General features: G+C 41.2%; 1 protein-coding gene across 3 annotated transcripts; it reads right to left on the bottom strand.

Moving 5' to 3' along the window:
• Positions 1 to 190: 190 nt before the first annotated feature.
• Positions 191 to 18,040, bottom strand: lpin1b (lipin 1b). Of its 3 annotated transcripts, XM_023430047.2 has the most exons (21): positions 17,817 to 18,040; positions 17,313 to 17,474; positions 10,545 to 10,748; positions 10,345 to 10,440; positions 8,358 to 8,647; positions 6,993 to 7,106; positions 6,766 to 6,889; positions 6,290 to 6,641; positions 5,789 to 5,882; positions 5,511 to 5,689; positions 5,319 to 5,412; positions 5,153 to 5,222; positions 4,315 to 4,407; positions 4,037 to 4,098; positions 3,804 to 3,942; positions 3,511 to 3,659; positions 2,939 to 3,025; positions 2,628 to 2,780; positions 2,285 to 2,399; positions 1,951 to 2,054; positions 191 to 1,849 (listed from the first exon to the last, which is right to left on the bottom strand). In XM_023430047.2, exons 3-21 carry the CDS (start codon positions 10,734 to 10,736, stop codon positions 1,675 to 1,677), a joined length of 2,682 nt encoding a protein of 893 aa, XP_023285815.1. In that variant the 5' UTR covers positions 10,737 to 10,748; positions 17,313 to 17,474; positions 17,817 to 18,040; the 3' UTR covers positions 191 to 1,674. The 3 variants fall into 3 exon arrangements, with proteins under 3 accessions (XP_023285815.1, XP_023285813.1, XP_023285816.1); XM_023430045.2 differs by lacking the exon at positions 17,313 to 17,474; XM_023430048.2 differs by lacking the exons at positions 17,313 to 17,474; positions 17,817 to 18,040 and adding an exon at positions 13,491 to 13,722.
• Positions 18,041 to 19,211: the final 1,171 nt, after the last annotated feature.

Genomic DNA, 19,211 nt, shown 5'->3' on the forward strand with positions numbered 1-19,211 from the left:
CAGCCAGCATCAAGTGGCTGCTGGTGTCAGCCAAGTGTTGGATGACGACAGACAAGTACAGATATTCAAGGTAGTTGGAGATTTTACTGGAGCTCAGTGAAAGCTCCAGAACAACTACTGACTGGATCCTGAGAATGTGAAGGAGGTGTTGTTGTTCTACTGAGGTCAAAGGATATTAACACACACTCACTGCTGTACCAAGGCATTTTTATTGAGTTTGATTACACCAGTTTAACAGTGAGCTGGTCAACTGAGGCCATGGAGGGAGTGAATGAGCAAATTATTGATCATGTTCACAGTTAAGGCAAAAATAAAACACTTTCAGGCCATTTTAGCTCTTTCATGGAAAGAATAATAACAATGTTAAAGCATTATATACACACCCACTCATAAACTATAGGCTTATACACACCTACTGTAACGTTATGATAATATTCAGGTGTTTTTATTCACAACAAAGCCAATGATACGGGTCACATGATAGCAGCTCACATTAATGACCTCATATTGTCTGTGGTATTGTGAGAAAAAAAGGATTCAAATGTCTGTAACTTAGAAAAAGGTCAGACATTCACTTTTATACTCTCTAAGATGTGTCCAGTCCGATGTGGATTTTCAGAGTAGAGTTTTAAGTGATATTCCACAAGGAATGGAAGTAACAAAGTGTAATCTTAGAGAGTGGAACAGATTAACACATTAACAGTCACATGATGTGTTTCTGTGTAGATTTTCAATAAATTAAAAGACATTTCACAAAGGCCACCACAGAAACGAAATTCTGATCCAAACACATACACACTGTGACTTGCATAGAAAAACAAAATGATTCAGCAAATCTTCTCACGGATACAGATACCTTTTGATTTTTAGAGAAAACTGATGGTTATGACTTTTATAAAGGTTGTGCTTTAATTTCTCTTCTTTCTCTCAATAATAAATACTAATTTAAACTCTTTGTAACAGACCTTTTAGCTAATAAAGCTACATAGATGCTCATTCATTCATTCATTGTGCTCTGTAACATGTTTTACTAAATGTACTAAATAATCAATACAGAGTAGACTGATCTCTTTCAAACATAATAACACATATATTGCTATAACCGAAAACCAGCCTGCATGTACTTATTTGCTGATTGACGAGCTATAACAGTCTTAACAGAAAACAGTTCTGAGTAAGAAAATAAATTCTACATTTGGCACAAGTTGAAGTAACTTGCTTTCTGAAGTATGCACAGCATGGTTGTGTTCTGTATGAAGCGCTTCTAAACAGATGCAATAGACACTGTTTGTTAAATATAGTATGAAACTGAGTGCATAAATATAAAGTCCAGCTGCTGGAATAATGTCAACACTCACTCCAAAATAACATATGTGCTAAGCTGCCTGAATAAATTACATTTCTTATATACATACATCTAGTCAGATGACCACCGAGGCCTTCCTCTGATAAAAGTGCGCTTACATCCATGTTGTGCGTTATAAGACTATTCACAGCAGCACTAGGTTGATGCTCCACTATGCACAAAAAACAAAAAGTGCTCCATCTATTACAAAAACCTACAAATTCATATCACACACATGAAACCGTCACTGTCCAAATGACTGCTACATCTCAAGCGCACTGTCAGTCGCTGCTGCGCCCGCTAGGAGTCGCTCAGCAGGCCACAGGCAGTCAGCTGCCGGGGCTGGGAGTCTGCGGAGGTGTAGTTCCCTGATGGTCCACTCGGGGGAGCTGCTCCCTCCAGTATGTGAAGTGGCTGTAGGTGTCTGAGCAGGGGAAGTCTGAGGAGGAGGCTCGCATCTTCAGGGGGAACACGTGGTCCACCACCTCACCCAGACGTGCATAGCTGAAGAGAGGAGAGGAGAGGAGGATACAATTAAACATTTTCCCAAAGTGATTGCAATATTTGTCGCAGTAGAGATGATGTAAATTAGATGAGTGACTTACGATGAGATGTTGGTCTTGGCGTGCTCCTGCACCAGCTCGCCTTTGGGGTTAACTGTAAAAATCCTGTTCAGTGGCACTCCTACTTCTTTATAGGAGTATACATCCTATAAATATATATAAATATAAATATATGTTAAAAAAAAGGGATTTAATGTTTGAGATAATATACATGTAATATAAACTTTGCTTTGCATTAAATTTTGCATTAATGGATTTGATCTTCAATCAAAAAACTCTAAACTCTTTATACTGGGCGCCATCAAGCAACAAATTAAAATGCAATAAATTATACTGATTTCAAGGTGTGAGTGTGTGTGTGTGTGTGTGTGTGTACCGTTGGTCTGTTGCCAAACGCTGCATAGAAAGGCTGTGTGTTGGGGTAGAAGAGGTTCTTGATATCAGTGAGACACTCCACCTTGAACTTCTCTGGTTTCTTCTCAATCACCTCCCTATTGGACACACACACACACACACACACACACACACACACACACACACACACACACACAGACACAAGGATTTAACAACAATCAACAACATAACAACGTTCAACTCTCAGAGAGCTTTGAAAGGTTAACTGAAAGAAAAATATGTGTGTATTTGTATGTGTGTGTCTATGTGTGTGTGTGTGTGTGTGTGTGTGTGTGTGTGTGTGTGTGTTTTTGTGGATGACAGACCTGTGCAGAGCTGAGAAGAGGCTGCTGGGGCTCAGGAGGACGGGGCCCATTGGAAGCATGGTTCCTCTCTCATTCACCCAGTGGAGGTATCCTCTGGTCATGTCGGCCATGCCGATAGCTCGAGCTGAGCAGTACAGGAATTTGTAGCCATTTCTGATGGAGAGAGAGGCAGGAAGTGATCATCAGTTATGTTTCTAAATAATTTCTTTTACTTTTCAGCCTGCATGATGTAACATATGTATAATTTCTTGTAGTAGTGTGTCCTTGCTTAATAAAAACAATCAGATGTGTGTTAATAAATTAGTGCTTACTGGCTGACTTTGTGGTAGAGGTGTGCAATGCCCTGGTGGGTCCAGTCTTTCCCCAGCGTGGGCAGGATATGGCCCAATGTGTCCGACCTGGAGACAAACAGACAAGTAATATTTGAACATGTGAGTGACCATTCTTTAGTGTGAAAAATACTATTGAAATTTTTTTTTCCTGACAAAAAAAAAAAAAATGCCTAAAAGATCTGAGAATTTTTAGGGAGAAAGGACGTTAAAAGTTAGATGAACTGGAACAGGCCGATCATCTGCTCACTCTATGTCATTTATCTCAGTGGGGAAAGATCAAAGGGTAAATCTTAGCATGCAGGAAGCTGCGTATTTAATCTTTAGACAAAAAGGGAAAAATGCCTCATCATCAACAGTGAATGAAAATGACAAATCACACTGCTGTGAAAAGATTATTGCACCCCACTGAATCCTAATAGCCATTAAAAACTAATTTAGCACAGCTTGCAGATGACGCCGCCATTTGTGGCCATATTTATCCATTTTCACTCCAAACTAAGTTCTGCTGTGTCGTAAAGGCAAATGTGAACGTATCCACATGTATCGCTCACCTGGTGATGGTTCCATCTATGTCTGAGATTATTATCTTGTCGTCCCAATTCCAGAGGTAAATGGTTCCCTGACAGCGACAAGTTCCCTGGTACTGAGTGGTCACACTGAACACAACATCGTTAGGACCATCCTGCAGCTGGAGGGACATCTGTGTGTGTGTGTGTGTGTGAGAGAGAGAGAGAGGGACAAAGGGCGAGAGAGAAAGAGAGTGGGAATGGCAAATGATATATGAACGTAAGAACTCTTATAATAACTAACAAACTTCAGAGTCTGTTCAAACCAAACCCCTCACCAGCTGCTCTGATGTCAGTCGTAGTGTTTTCTTATAAGACACGCCTCCTGATACGAGCCCAGGCTCTGATTGGACGGTGGGAGAGCTCTGGTTGGCTGCTCTGTGGTCTTCATCACTTGAGGACGATTCTTCCTTATGCCTGTTTTCAGACAGATTAACAGTTAATCAGTTAGGATGTTTAGTCCGTGGCAATGATATTTGTTTTCATCCAGGAATGTTTTTAGGTTTCTTACCTGCTTGACATTTTCCCATCTTGCTCAGCAGAGCCACAGGCCCCACACTCAGAGACTGAAACCTACAAGAGAAGAAACAATGTGAATCTGCATTACTCACTCATTTACTTATAATGACATGTAAAACTGTTAAAGAAGTAATAATCCCAGTGTCAGGTAGGTCTCTCAATACGCATTTTTCATTTCCTGCAATAGCGACAGTGATTTGTTGGTAATTTACAATATATAGACTGAGAAAAGAGAAACTTTTACTTTATCAACAGAAATGTAGAAATTACCGATTTGGTGCTGTTGTTTCTGCCTCTCCAGGAGAACCACCACCTCCCTCCTTTCTTTGGCATTTTCTCCTTCATGATGTTTTCCACTGCAGCCTGGAGCAGAGCACACACAACCCCAAACAACCACAACACAACACCGTAAAAACACACTTAAAAAAACTGAAACCAGACCATAAATCAACAAACAGTAACACAGAAAAAACAATGTGTCTGTGACTGGAATGGGAAAAATAAAGTGGCGGAGTGAGAGAAAGCATGTGTGTGTGTGTGTGTGTGTGTGTGTTTGAGTGTGTGGGTGGTAACTGACGGGGACAAAAGAATGAGGAAGGTAGAGAACGTAAATCAGATAAGAAAAAAAGGGGGTGCTGTTTCTGACATACAGAGCTGTAGCCCAGCACACCAGTCAGGCAACAGAGAAGGAACTCCAAAGCTGAGTGAATATAAGAAAGACAAGAGGACTAATGGATGAAGGGATGTAATAATGGAGCGAAGAAAGAGGGAGTGGTATAATAAGAGGGAGGGAGAACAGAGGGGAAGACAAAGTTTAACCTGAGTGCCCAAATAGAACAAGTTCAGTGGTTGTTTGTCTATCTGAGGTTGCAATAACAGAACATTTAAGATGTGGGGTTTCAGGCTATAGATTGAACACTGGATATTAATCAACATGACGTATAGACGAGTAGAGGTGTGTGTATAGAGAATCGGGATGCAGAGCCAGTATCAGCCAAAAAAGTGGAATGGTATTCAAGTAATACAGCCAACCTATGGCCTGAGTCATTAGTATCTGTGCCGTGTGTGTGTGTGTGTGTGTGTGTGTGTGTGTGTATCAATTTCTTACCTTTGGCAGAGGTTTCTGAAAGGCTTGCATAGCCAGCATAAGAGGAGCCGCAGTGCTCCAATTATAGTACCTGAGGGAGAAAACACAATATATTTATATCATTCCATAAATGCTGCAAAAAAAAAACAACTTTTTTTTTTTACTCGAGCAAGTGGCGATGTCTTACTTGGAGCCGATTTTTACAACTAAGTTGGGGTCATCGATGATGGAGGGGTTCTCTGAGAACTGCTGGTAGGAGATGATCTTCTCGTGGAACTGCTCTGTAAAGACACACGCAAATATTTCGTGTTCATTGTCCCTTTGCCACAGCTGACACTGCAGTGCGTGACATCCAGCTACTTCAGTATGAGAATCTCACCTTTAGTGATCTCCCTGTTGTCATTGAGTCCCCCGCACATAGAGATGGCGATAGACGGCAAGTCAGACATGGGATCACAGTAGCTGTCCACTCCGCTGTCTCCTCCTGAGCTGACGGACTGCGGGGACAGGCTGGTGCTGTGGAGGCCTGGGTCTGAGATGCTCCTCACCGCTGCGCCGCTACAGAGGAGAGGAGGCGTGTTTATCAGATCGCGTCAGAAACTCTCAAATAACTTTGCACAGCTCAGAGTTATTATTGCAACAAGTTATGATTTGTACCTCTTAGGGAAATAAAGGGCTGCCACTTCAGGCTCGAGCTCTGTGATGTCATCCAGGTAAATCCCATCAGAACCAAGATGGCGACTTCTCTTGTCTGCAACGGAGAAAAACAGTCAGTTGAAATAATTTTCCAGCTTCTAAGAAATTGATTTTCTGTTTGGTTTATCAAACAGAGAATCATTTGACAGCTTGGTTGCGACTTGGTGATGGGAATAATGAAATCAGTCTTCTGATCTATCTTGTCAATTAAAATGACCCGGTAGAAAAACTGCTTTTATTGCATTCTTAAAATCGCAGCAGCACCATATTGGGTTGGGGTAGTCATGAGTAACTGTTATTATATTTAGAAAGACCTTCATAATGTAATTTTTTGGTGATTTTATTACTACAGGTCAAATGGCCTTGAGCTGTTACACAGCTGACTGCTTAAAACCTCAGCAAATGAACTGATAGATTAAGTGTTTTACTGTGTTACTGAGTCAACTGCCCTTTAAATATTACCTTTTCTCTTGGATGGAGAGTCAGTCTTGCCAAGTGGACGCGACATTGTCTCCTCCATGTCAGCCATCATACGAGCCGCCATTCTTCCCGCTGCTGTAACCTGTGTCTCTGAGGTTATTGTCTGGGACTCCATCCTCGCAGACTCTGACTCCATCCCGACTGTGACGACCGTTTCTCCTGTGACTATGGTGTCGTCTGACATCAGCAGTCTGAGTGCTGATATTTCAGAACAGGGTCCGCACTGTTCTGAAGACGTCTCATGAGTAATCACACGGAAATGTGTGCTTTCGGACACGGGGATGGATACAGGGCACACTGGTGGAGGGTCAGATTTTACTGGGAGGAAGGACGGCTAGAGAAACAAGGAAAAGGATGATGATGGTATGAGATGCTGCAGCAAGGACTAACTTTAACACACCCAAATTAAACACAGTCATTCTTTGCGTGGATGTTTGCATACTGGACAACTTGGTTACCGTGGCAGCCTGTGGCAGCTCCCCCCACGCCCAGTGCATGGCCGGATTCTGGTTGTCTGTGTCTGACGGCTTGGTCATCAGTTCAGAGTCACTCTTGGGAGAGGTGGGACGAGAGTGTCCGGGGCTGAGAAAGGAAGAGATGACCAACAACATTTATAGATCTGTTTATTTTATGTTTATTATAGCATGTAGGTGTGTGTAGATCTTCATTTGTGTGAGCTGGGCACCTCTGGATGGGACTCCACTCTCCATCTGAACGGGTGTAGATGCCAGCCTGTTTGTAAGAACCACTAGTTGAACCAACTGTTGTCTCTTCTCTTAAGACATCCCGAGACGAAGACCTGAAACACAGACACACAGACAAACACGTCATATGTCTATTAAATCTACAATTTTCATAATGGCGTGGGTCTTTTATGTTGCGGTGGGCTGTAATTCACCTTCCCCTTTTCAACCATTTCCCAAAACAACTTTCCAGACCCACAGTGATCACACCTGAACTCGTTCCACTCTGTCTGCACTCAAAAAATAACACATCTGCAATTCAGGGTGCTCCACTGAGACCGCAGTAGACTTTACCAGTGATATTTTAGGCAACTGAAAAAAATGCTTGATAAAATTTCATCGTAGTTAAGTTGTGATTCAGTCAGTTAACTGTTAAAATTACATAAAAAATATAACCACCAAACAACATACTGTAATTCAGTCATAAATACAAAGTATATCACTAATAAATGTTTATTGTCTAAGGTAGATTTTTGCTCTACTAACAAAGCAAATAACACTGACACTAACTCTTATTTATCATAAGACAATAACTGCATTCACTGTACACGAAGTGTAGAGATGAGATGAGCCAGAATATAGATGTAATGACTCCTACACATGTGCAGAGATGAAAATAAATCTGTCACCAGGTACATATTTACAACTGCTGCTGGATGCATTCATGGTAGGTCGACTAACAACAACATACAGTACAACTCCTACAGCTACACACCTGCCCTGCATACTGGGCATGCTAAACTGTTTTGGATCCAATACTCTGCTGCACTCCAGAGGTCAAGTTACACTGTGGCAGCAGCATACTGCATGCACATGTGTGTAAACAGAAGTAAACATGCACTCATTCACAAAAACACACAGAGTGAAGATATTTCCTGTTTTTTACATGTAAAGCTTCTTCTTTCATATCCAGTAAAAATCAAAGGGCTGATGGAGTTTTCCATATGGTTTTGAGTGTCTTATCAGTGTGTATGTGCCAGCTCCACAGCTGGAGGCCTCTGCACTACAGATGCCGGTGTGTTTATTCTTGCCTGACAGACTCCAGTTCCATTACAGCTGCTGTAAAAGCTCCTTTCAGTGATGTATTGTAGTTTATCTGAAGGACTGACTGTCCAGGATTTCCCCCCTCCCTTGCTCTGTCACGTGTATTGCTTTGCTCTGCTTACTCCTCACATGTTTTTAATTACTTTTCCACTATTTCCACATGGATACTTTATTTTCAACATCCTTTCTTTGAGCACTCGTTATCCCTCCTATCAACCCCTTCCCCCATTCTTCCTCCCTCTCCTCTCTTTTTACTCTCTCACCTGTTGCTGCTCTCCATCTCCGTCCCTTCATCGGAGCTGATGTCTATGGTGAACATGTCTTCGTCTTCGGAGTAGTCCCCGCTCTCCTCCCTCCTCACGCTGTCTGCCCGAGCCTTCCTCCTCCTCTTCCTCCTCTTCTTCAACATCCCGCTGCCGGTCTCTCCGTTGCTCCCCGTGGAGCCCAGGGTCTGTATGGGTGGCCCGGAGCTCTTCCCCATCAGACAAGAGCTCATCAGAGCGGCCCCGTCTGACAGGATCGGAGAGGTGGCCAGGTAGGAGGGAACCACTTCCTGTTAAGACGAAAAACAGAAGTGAAACAATGAGTGATTTCTTTAAAATGCATATGGACCTTGTGAGTAAATCGGCTGTTTTACTGTAATATATACTGTATATCCTGAAGTATTTTGCTAACATTAAATGTTGTAGGGATATTTTGACTGCATGCAACACATAGCCATTTGTGCTGTTGTATGCAGTTTGCTATTTGGAACACATCCACTGATATTATCTTTAGCATTAATATCAGACACTGACACATACACACACACTGAACAACAAAACTCTACAACTAAAGCATCTTCTCTGGCATGCATTCTTTTTTTGCAAAGAAGTTAAAACTAGATTTTAAATTTCGGAACAACTCCCACTGAAACATAACTCCCCTTTTAGTGTTGCACTGTTGTGGTCTGAGGCACATGTGTACAATCACTGCCAAATTGTTAGCAGGAAATCTCTCTGCTGTTTGCCAGCAAAACGAAACAGCCAATCCAAAACAGCTCCTCACAATCCTTTTCTCTGTAAAAGGACACACTCTTTTTTTATATTCCCTCCTTCTAGGAAAGGAAAAAGCTTTCCAGGAGAGACTCCTGCTGTCAAGGCGGGGGAGTATAAATGTGTGTGTGCAGACATATGGAAAGAGAGAGAGAAAAAGAGAGAGACAGGGGAGGAAAAAATGAAGTATAACCAAATGATTTGTGGTCTGACAATACTCCCTCACGTTTTGCTGCCCTGTGCCAAGAAAAAGGGTTCAGACACAGTCCTCCACCCCTCCTTTCTCTTCCAGGCCTCGGAATCTGACACCACTCTGGGGAGAATAAATCACCCATTTCCCTTGTTGGAGCCAGCTCCCAGCCACAGTAGTTCACTGCTTGTTTATGTCTTTGGGCTGCACACATCCTCATGTGCATAGAACGGCAGAAAAACGTTTCATCATGGCAGTGAGCCCAACGTGGTTCTTTACATCTGCAACTCAAAATCTTGGACAACTAAATGAAAACAGTGAAAACGCCAGCTTTCCAAGAACTGTTTAGAAAAGGCCTGTTCCACTGTTTTCCACGAATTCTAAACTGAGTTTTGAATAGTTTTCACTGGCTTCATAAACAGAAAAACTGGAAGTAAAAATACAAAGAACGGAGGATTTCTGACTTCATCTATTTAACTCGTCAACCTTTAACTATTGCTCTAATAGTAAAGCCAAATTCACAAATGCATGAGCTCCACTTAAATTTTCTATGAGCATATTCCTTTGCCAGGTTCCTCCACTCCAGGTATACCCTCAATCTTAAGGCCACAGTGCTTAATATGGGTCAGAAACCCTGGGTTAGTAAGTGCTGCATTCAGGACTTTCGCTTGCTAATGAACAGAGGATTGCTGTTCAGCCAGAAAGGAAAGGAAGAAATTCCTGGCTGCTGTGCCAACTCTGCACACAGCGTGACCTTGTTCAAACTACTATAACTGTGAAGGAGAAAGATAGTCTGGATAATGATTCTCAGTAGTAAACATGGGTGTGTCTTGGTTTCAGGACCTACAAGGGGTGGTGAATGATGCGTGTTTTCATTTGAACCTTGTTTTCATTTGAATGTGCGCCACTGACGTGTTGTATTATTTGAATTATGACGAATATAACACTCTTAACCATTGTCCAAAGCACTTCCATTACCCACCATTACAGCTACCGCTACCTAAGGAAAAGTAAAGTTCTTTGTACCTGATCGTTTTCTGTTTCTTTCACAAAGAATGCCTCTCCATTGTCCCCGAGCTTCATATGTAGATCCACTGGCTCTCCATTGATCTCCATGTCCACCTGGAGGAGAGAGAAGAGGAGCAGAGACAAGAGTTTAAGAGCTGAACAAACTAGGACATTTAACTTTTACCTTAAAGAAAGATCCCTTGTTTTTATCTCCTTACCACTTTCTCTCGGGACCGGAGGACGCCCATCTTGCCGAAGCGAACGTGGAAGGGCGAGCACTGCAGGGAGCCATCGGGCTGTCTCACTACAATGACATCAATGCAGCCAGAAAGGGTGGCAGGATTGAGGCCTCGGTACAGCTCTTTGACCTGGACAAACACCTGGCCCGCCAACTGGCCCACGTAGTTCATGGTCTGACGGGTCTGATGGAAGGGAAGACGAGAGAGGGACAAGACAGGACAAAAGAAATGACTTAGCATTAAAACTATAAACTACATCCATACAAGTAGGTCTAAATTTGCAACTTAAATCACCCAGTCGTGATCACTAAGCTCCATAACACTGGACATAAGCGTGCCTTGAACTCAGTCAACCTTCATAGAGGGAGGTGTTTATGATCTGGGACCTGCTGTGCCATTCTTCAGTCTGTCAATCAAACCACTGATGACATGAATGTCCTTCACTGGAGGGGGCTGAAGTTACTTTAATACTCTGATCTGAAATCAGTTTTTGAGCAGAGCTATGATTGTCATGGCTTAGGAAAGAGGGCATAGTGGCTGGTTCCTTTTCAGCACTCTTGTAATTTCTCCCAGGGCAGTCTGTGGCCTACATACTGTAAAAAGAACCTGTTGCCACTTTGACCTTCCCACCCCTCCTGATAAGTCTGGATATCCAATCCAACTGTTTTCCATTCAGCTACCCCAGACACCAGAGGTCAAAGGATAGACCAAGTTAGACCAGCCGGTACTCGTCCAGTGAAGGTGGTGCTGAACTAAACTAGGGTGTCATGAGATCAAGAACATCTAAGCAGTTATTTCTGAGACATGTGAGAAGTATTGTGAATGTCAACAATGCAAATATGTTTTGAAGGAAATGCATACTGTTATGCTAGTGCTTGACTCAGAGTGAGCATTAGTATGTTGATTGTTCTTGAATTTTGTTCGTCTTTGCGTCGTTCTCTCACACCCATAGACGTCTTTAGTCAGTCTGTGTTATTCAAACACCGTACACAGTATCTGTTTCTGGATTGATGATAGCAGCACAGTAACATAAGATATTAGCGATGTGATCACATTTCTGTTTTTTCATCATAGTTCAGTCCTTGAAGCTGCTGAAAACATACTCTTCTTACTATGAGTGATCGCATCTGTAGTGAACACACAATTTTCTGTCAAAGTTAAAGGGATTTTGGTTATTTTATGTTAAAGATTTCTGTAACTGTCTTTATGTTTCACTGGTTTTAAGTGGAAGTTAGTCATGAGAAAGTAGATTAGCCGATGGCGATATACTTTTCCAAAGCTTTAAATCATGCAAACATATTCCCCTTAGTTGTAAAATTTACTTCCATTGTTGTTCATGTTATTTTGCCACATACACTGGCCCTTGTATATGCCTGAAAGACACACTAATATATCTCCACACATCATTCGATATAGGCACATAGATTCAATCCCTAACTTGTTTATTCTAGTATCCTGTAATCTTGTGTTAATGTACCAGTCTCTACTTCTGAAGTAATAACAGTTCTGCACTAATTATCTGTGGCAGTTCCACTATGAAACAAATAATTGAATTAAAAAAAAAACGTATGTATAAGATATCATGCAGATAGCTAAACAGTTAAATGTATTATGTTTAGTATTATGAGCACAGAATAAGGGAAAGAAGGTGAGGGTTTAATTAAATCAAGATCAAATCATGTCCATTCAGCCTTATCTTTGCCGGCACCGGATAGTGACTAGACGATTTAGGTTTCTGTGATGCAAACACCAATGGTCAAATGTGATGAATCCCATTTGTATAGCTTTCAAAACTCTTGCCTAAAACAAGGAAGGGGGCTGGCCTTCAGTTGGCAGTGGGCCCCAAAAATGATTGCAGCACCAGCCAGGGAAGACAGGCTTGGAACAATGCCAACATCCCCCTCCCCTTTTGGGTACATGTGACCAGGAGAAGAGGCCCCTCACAGAAAAACAGGAGCCCTAATTTTAGAGCATTAATCTGAGAAGCCACAAGCATGTCTGAATCTTCAAATACCTCTTATGGATGACCTTCACTGTATTAAATTATTAACTGCACTTTCCACAGAGGCATTGAGCTACTAAGCTTCCAGCAACCCCAGCTGATTTCCTCAGCAGAGGACTTTTGGTGTGAAACAATGCTACATGCTGCCTTCATCCAAAAATAGACTTGCGTTGCAGCTGAGACAAAAAAGAGGAACCATGTCTCAAAACACTGACAGCAGTGCTTGCATTGAAAAATGTCTTATGACTTAGTGATTAATAGTTAGCCTATATCTACAGTCCAACTTAATTGATCCTGTGAGAAAAAACCTTGTCTTTTTAAAAGCCAGTGTTTAACTTTGGTATACCAATTACTTTAATGGATTTACAAGCGGCAGTTGTGAAGATTTCCTAGCAGGCTGGAATCTGGCCGAGCCACTCAGCAGATAATGTGTTGCAAGTATGGACAGAGCCTTTCTTTTCCACTCATTGTCAAGTCTTTTTAGTCCCATATTACTACAGACATAACCCATATGCCTAACAAAATATAATCTACATGCCACCTAATTATTTAAGAAAATAAAAGCCTATGCTTGGAGGTGGAAGATGTAAGTGATGAATGATCAGTTTCATTTAAGAAAAAAATTATACACAAGACAATACATGTGTCTGACAGTATCAACCATTGAGCTCCAGTTTTCCCAATCACAAGTTTAAAGGGAAATAAATTTCAAAATCAAATATATTTAGGTGAACTGCTGACTCATAACATCCTGACAGTAGAAATGGAAAATGTTAGTGATGAATGATAAATGATTAATGACTACAAGGACACGGTATTGATCACAACAGCTGTGAGAAATACACAGCAGATTAAGTCAATTAATCATCCATATCATTAAACAGGTAGGTGCAGTTAAATACATTGTAAATATAGGCTCCTACCTTTTAAAGCTGAATATGCTGACAGTCTTTACCAACACACAGAGACTGGCGTTTCCTCAGCGGCGTATAACAGCACAAGACATAATAGAAGAATAATTTCCCGGTAGAGGTGATGTCTAAGTCTGTGATATAACCCTGGCTTGCTGTCATCGACTTACAGCGTCAAAAAAACTGACTATTTAAAGGAAGTCGACAATCATTTCTCCCACTGTCTGTTCGTCTCCTCTCTCTCTCTCTCTCTCTCTCTCTCTCGGGGACTCTTGTCAGTGGCTGACATCACCTGCAGCGCAAACCCGCCTGCTGACCAATCAGCGTTCAGCTGATGAGTTGCCAAATACATCGTTTCAGCTCTCGTAGGTTTCCCCTTGTTTCAGCTGCCACAGTGGCAACAAAATAACAGCCATTTACTTACATTGTTGTGGACAATTAACTGGGTCAAAGTTGGTATTCTCAAAATGTACGTTGCTTTTATTGTGTTTTATGACTCGTGTCTATCATTTTATGTGGACAGTGCCTCGACATGACTCTAATTTAGTGCTGTTTTCATTAGGGCGCACTGAAGTGTCACTAGATATATAAAAGTTAACGAACTAAAATGATTAGTACAATTTAAAAATGACTCTATAAAATAGAAATATACGTTTCATGTATTTCGTGTGAAAACTATATACGACATGTGAGTTAAATGATACATACAACCATAACAAGCTACAGTGTCTCGGTTTAAAGAGCACAGAGGGAAATCATGTCCAGCAGCTACAGGCTACACTGTTTTGACGGCGGGAAATGGTGGGGCTGCGTCAGCGTTTGAAGTCACCGAGTCAGTGTGATGCAGTGAGGTGATCTTTCTGGCCAATCACAGCTCTGTCTGGTGGCACATGCGATGTTAGCAGTTGTAGCCTGAGAACCTGCAGTGAACCTGTGTTTCAGGAGGATGTGGTTGATTGGTGTTGCTTTTATGCAGAGGCAGACAGCAGCAAAACCAGACATTTAATCAGCTACTCACTTACACACACAGACATTTAACAGACTACATTAACCGGAAGTAGACCCCCCCCTAACGCATCCATATGTGGATCTCTCTCTCTCTCTTTGTGTGTGTGAGCATGTACATGTTTTTGTAGGGTTGTGTGGACAGATTTTGGTTTGAAATTATTGTGAGAACATTTTGGCTGGTCCTCAAAACTTCAAAAGATTGTTTGAGGGTGAAGACTTGGTTTTGTTAAGATTAGATTTAGGTTTAGGGTTAAGCATTTATTTGTCATAGTTAAAGTTTGGGTAAGGGACTAGGGAATACAACTAGATATCTTTCTCTTCATGGAGGCCCACCTGGCAACAGCCCAAACATTTGTTAGACTACACGTTGCAGCAGCCTCACATGCAACTCTTCTACAAAACGTGCCAATTCAATGTGTGTGAGTGTGAGTGTGGGTGTGTGTGTGTGTGTGTGTGTGTGTGTGTGTGTGTGTGTGTGTGTGTGTGCGTGCATGCATACTAATTGCTTTTCCAGACTGTGAAGTAGTCTTTCTGGGCTAAACCAGTTGAGGAGGAATGCATGTCTTTGTTTTTCCATCACAGTCTAAAAACTCTGAGGCCTGTGTGTTTTTATATCTCGGGACTCTTGTGTACTTCAGAAATGTTGATACTGTTGTGCCAGATGAAACTGTTTTGAATTTAGGGGAGAAAAAAGCAACAAGATAACAGCAAAGGCATGTTCCATTCATGAATTTGAACTAGTTTGGCGGTTGATAAGTTGTTGTGTTACAAGCAGTGCATGTCACCATGTTACACTGTACAGTGTCACAGCTTCTGTCTCATTTTGTGCTGCACTGAGTCTTTTGTGGTTTATTATCTGGTACTTTCATTATGTTAAGTATGTTCAGTACCATTTGTTTGCCTGAGATCATTGTCTCGTTAAACTGCTGACCCTGCAGCAACCTGCAATCTCAGCTGACATTAAACGGTTTTATGAATGGGAAGATTGTTGGAATAGTTTTTTTTGGAATTCTTTCTGCATAACAAGTTATTTAACATGGACTATCACATGGTTTCTATTTTTTTCCATCAGACTTGTTTAAACTGAGGCTTTTCTTGTGAGATACAGTATGAAGTTTTCTCTAGAAACTTCTCCATCATATTCATATACTGAGCATTGTTTCCTCATTGGAAATTTAAAATATAAATGATGGAGGAAATATTTTGTAAAGAATCGCTTCTCCTCTCTGTAGCTGTTGTTCAAAACAACTCGTAAATGTGAAAGATGTTAACTGTGAAAGTTACATTGACATAGCAACATAATAACACTTTTGGCCTGTCAGAAGCCTGCTTTCTTTTAGATCAGCTATCAAATGTGACATTAATTGTCTTCATCACAAAAAATACACAAACAAGCCTTTAATAATTAGCCATCACATATGCCTTAATATACTATACCACATTGCTTATCCTTTTTTTAGGGTAACAGGGCAAATCCCAGCTGACAGGGCGAGGGCGGGGTACACCCTGGACATGTTGCCAGTCTGTCACAGCATACCATAATATTTAAGTACTATACTGGCTCTGCTACATATACAGACTGTCCCTGCAGCAGTCTTCATGTCAGTGTCACTGGATTCTCCAAGGATACATGAGCCACACAGCTGCCCTCACTGACATGTTTCTAAGAACAAACTGCCTTGCCAGGACATTTCACTCAGCCAATATACTCTGGGCACAAACCAGCTCATGATGGCAGTCTCATTTTTAACATGTTTGGTCAGTGGTATGACCAGTATCAGACTACAAGAAACATTTTATCACATGACCATGTCAGTGAACCACTCAACACACCACAACATTTATAAGCAAGACAGCTCAAAAATGTTTTCATTCAGAGCTCTAAAATATCTTCAGTTTGACTTCTTTTATATGCATTTGTAGCTGTGAGCTGACTGCCTCCTTTGCACCAATCACATTATAGTAGAGCAACAATTTGATTACTCTACACACTTACATATATATTACAATAGTAATGTCATAATGATATTTTAAGCCTTTTGGGGAGGAAATATTAGTTTCTGTACACAACCACACTGTCCAACCAGCCATCAACTCACTAAATTTAACCACTGTTTGATATTCATTGCCTAATTCCAAGTTAAATGCCTGCTTGCTCTGTCACTAAACCTTTCATACACTTTAATATACTTAATGCAATGACAGGACCCTGACTGATTACACCACAAACTTGACCAACACCTCACAATATTCTGGCAAAAACAGTTAATCAACTACTAGTCATTCTGTACAGATCTCATTTCAGGTGACTCAACAAGGGCATGTTGCTTTAAAAAATTCATTGCATAATCTTTTTACACACTTGGTTGATATCAAAGCCTCTGATTGGCTCAGGCTGTTCTGGCCTGAGAGTCATAAGATCTGACAGAAACATTAGCTGGCCAAGCTCTGATACAGAGATTAAAAGTGAAAAACTCTTTGTCCCTAATTAGTGAGATAATGAGTGCTAGCGAAACGTCCTTTTGGGCATAATAAGAATATTGTTGATTTATAGCTGTAGACAGTCATCTTGTGAAACAGGACATTCTTATTAAGTCAAGATTCAAAACAGATATAGTTCACATAGAATTGTAAGCATCCACTATATTTTAGGGGTAGTTTGCATTCAGACAGAGACCCTATTTCATACCACATCAAATCAGAAGCTCATTGATTGTGACCTTTCTATTACAAAAATCTCAAAAATAAATGTCCCAATATACATTAGACTCGCAAATACATGTAGTTGAAAACATTTGCTGTTAGATATCTCAGAGTTTACCTCACCTAATGAGACTAACGAGTCTGAGTTGCAAGCTGTCATCTTTATGATAAATGTGTTGTTTTCATCCAGGGTAGCTCCTTCTCCTTCCCAAGTTTCAGTCGGAGCAGATCGTCTTACAGTGGGGGATTACTGAAACACACACCCCAGGTCGCACTGTCTCTGTTCTAGGAACCAGTTACAGGACTTTAATATGTTGTCTCTAATATGTTATTCATGTTAAGCTTGAATGAAAAGAGAAGACATATATTGAATAACTCAAACTTCTGTCTTTAGGTTTGCTCTGTCGCAGACTAAAGACAGGACACAAACATGCAAACATGTATCCAGACGCACTGTGTTCTTCCTCATGCCACTCCATTCTTGCTGTAAACTAGATGCATGTAAAAGCATAATCCTTCACATTTTCACCTTTACATCCACGGTTCATCAAGGTGTACTCTCTTTTACCCATAATTCATGCTTTTGTTTTTCTTCCACACATGCAGATGATTTACAAATCACTTTACCCAGCTCCAGGTGGTGTCAGTGGTATACTCCTCAACAGTCTCATCTAACTCTTCATCATCCTCTGCTGATATCATGATTCCATAATGTGTTTGATCCTAGTTGTAGATCTCTGGTCTTTTGTGACGGCTCAGAAGATGTGTATATATGAAACTCCACAAGTCTGGTGCAGTCTAGAAGTTGTGCCTTCAGTATCGAAGCATGTCAAGTGTCTGACTGCTGTGTGCAAGTGGGCAGCGTCTTACTAAATTTACCTGGAACCCCGGGTCAGAAACCTGAGATGGTCCTGGAGTGGTCATCATCCACCAGATCCTCTGACTGCTAAGGCATTTGAGGAGGGGTCATCTGTAAGGATTGTTTGACAGAATTTTAGTTTGAGCGGACTTCCTCAGTCACACATGATCACACACCAGTCAGACAACAAATTACCTTGGCACAGAGCTCCCACTCCTAATGGCTGTCTGACAGTGTTTTCAATGTGCAAATTTCTCATTAGTTAACACACTGAGTGTGACACCTGTTGTTGCTGTTGACCCCATGTGGACCGCAGTGCCGTCACTGACATTCAGACAGGACCAGAGCACCTGTTGCATGGGGTGAAGTCCAGGTCACACTGGTACCCAGTGTCTCTTCCAGTGACCACTGTAATTAATATGACACTGTTGTCACTGATGTGTTTGAACCGGTGACCTTTGGTATATATTTGATAGGCCAGCTAATTGCTTGCAACCATGGCATCCATCTCATTCAGTTTGAGACTACACTGCCCTCCAGTGTTTAATAAAAGGTAAATGGGAACTGAGGGCCTAGAGTTGCCTTCACTTGCTACATTCAAACTCCGACTTACTAATGGATAGGTTCACTAATATTGCCAAGTGTAATATGTCTTTGGTAGGTACTGATAACCAAATATATATAGCAACAAAATGCACTGTCTTTGTTATATGTCCCATGAAAAAAAAAGTCTATCTTTTATCAACCAACAACAAATTAATTATAGACTTACGGTACAGCTGGGTCTGGCTCGCTTTTTGGGTTATTTTGTTTTGTTTTTTAAGTCTTATCTCAAGGTCCATATCTGAGGTTTTCACTGTGGTCTTTATCAGAAGACGGAGTTTGCTCGCTTGTCATGTCAAATGTCTGGTGCCTTCCATACAGGTTTGGGTATAATAAAGGTTTGGTCCAGGTTTCGTTTACTGCATGTCTATGGACTGGTCCACGTGAAGATACACCCCAATTTTTTGTGATGAAAACATTACATTGTTAGCAGTAGCAGTACAACCATTGCATTGTGCGTAGAAGAGAAGAAAACTGTTGTAAGATAAGCAAGAAAATAAATGCCTAAATAATGACAGCAACCACAAATTTAGACAGAATTAAAAAATCAAAAAACATAT

The sequence above is a fragment of the Seriola lalandi genome, unplaced genomic scaffold (assembly GCF_002814215.2).
Source record: "Seriola lalandi dorsalis isolate HSWRI2012SDOR001 ecotype SW California unplaced genomic scaffold, Sedor1 jcf7180002054901, whole genome shotgun sequence".
NCBI classification, from domain to species: domain Eukaryota; kingdom Metazoa; phylum Chordata; class Actinopteri; order Carangiformes; family Carangidae; genus Seriola; species Seriola lalandi.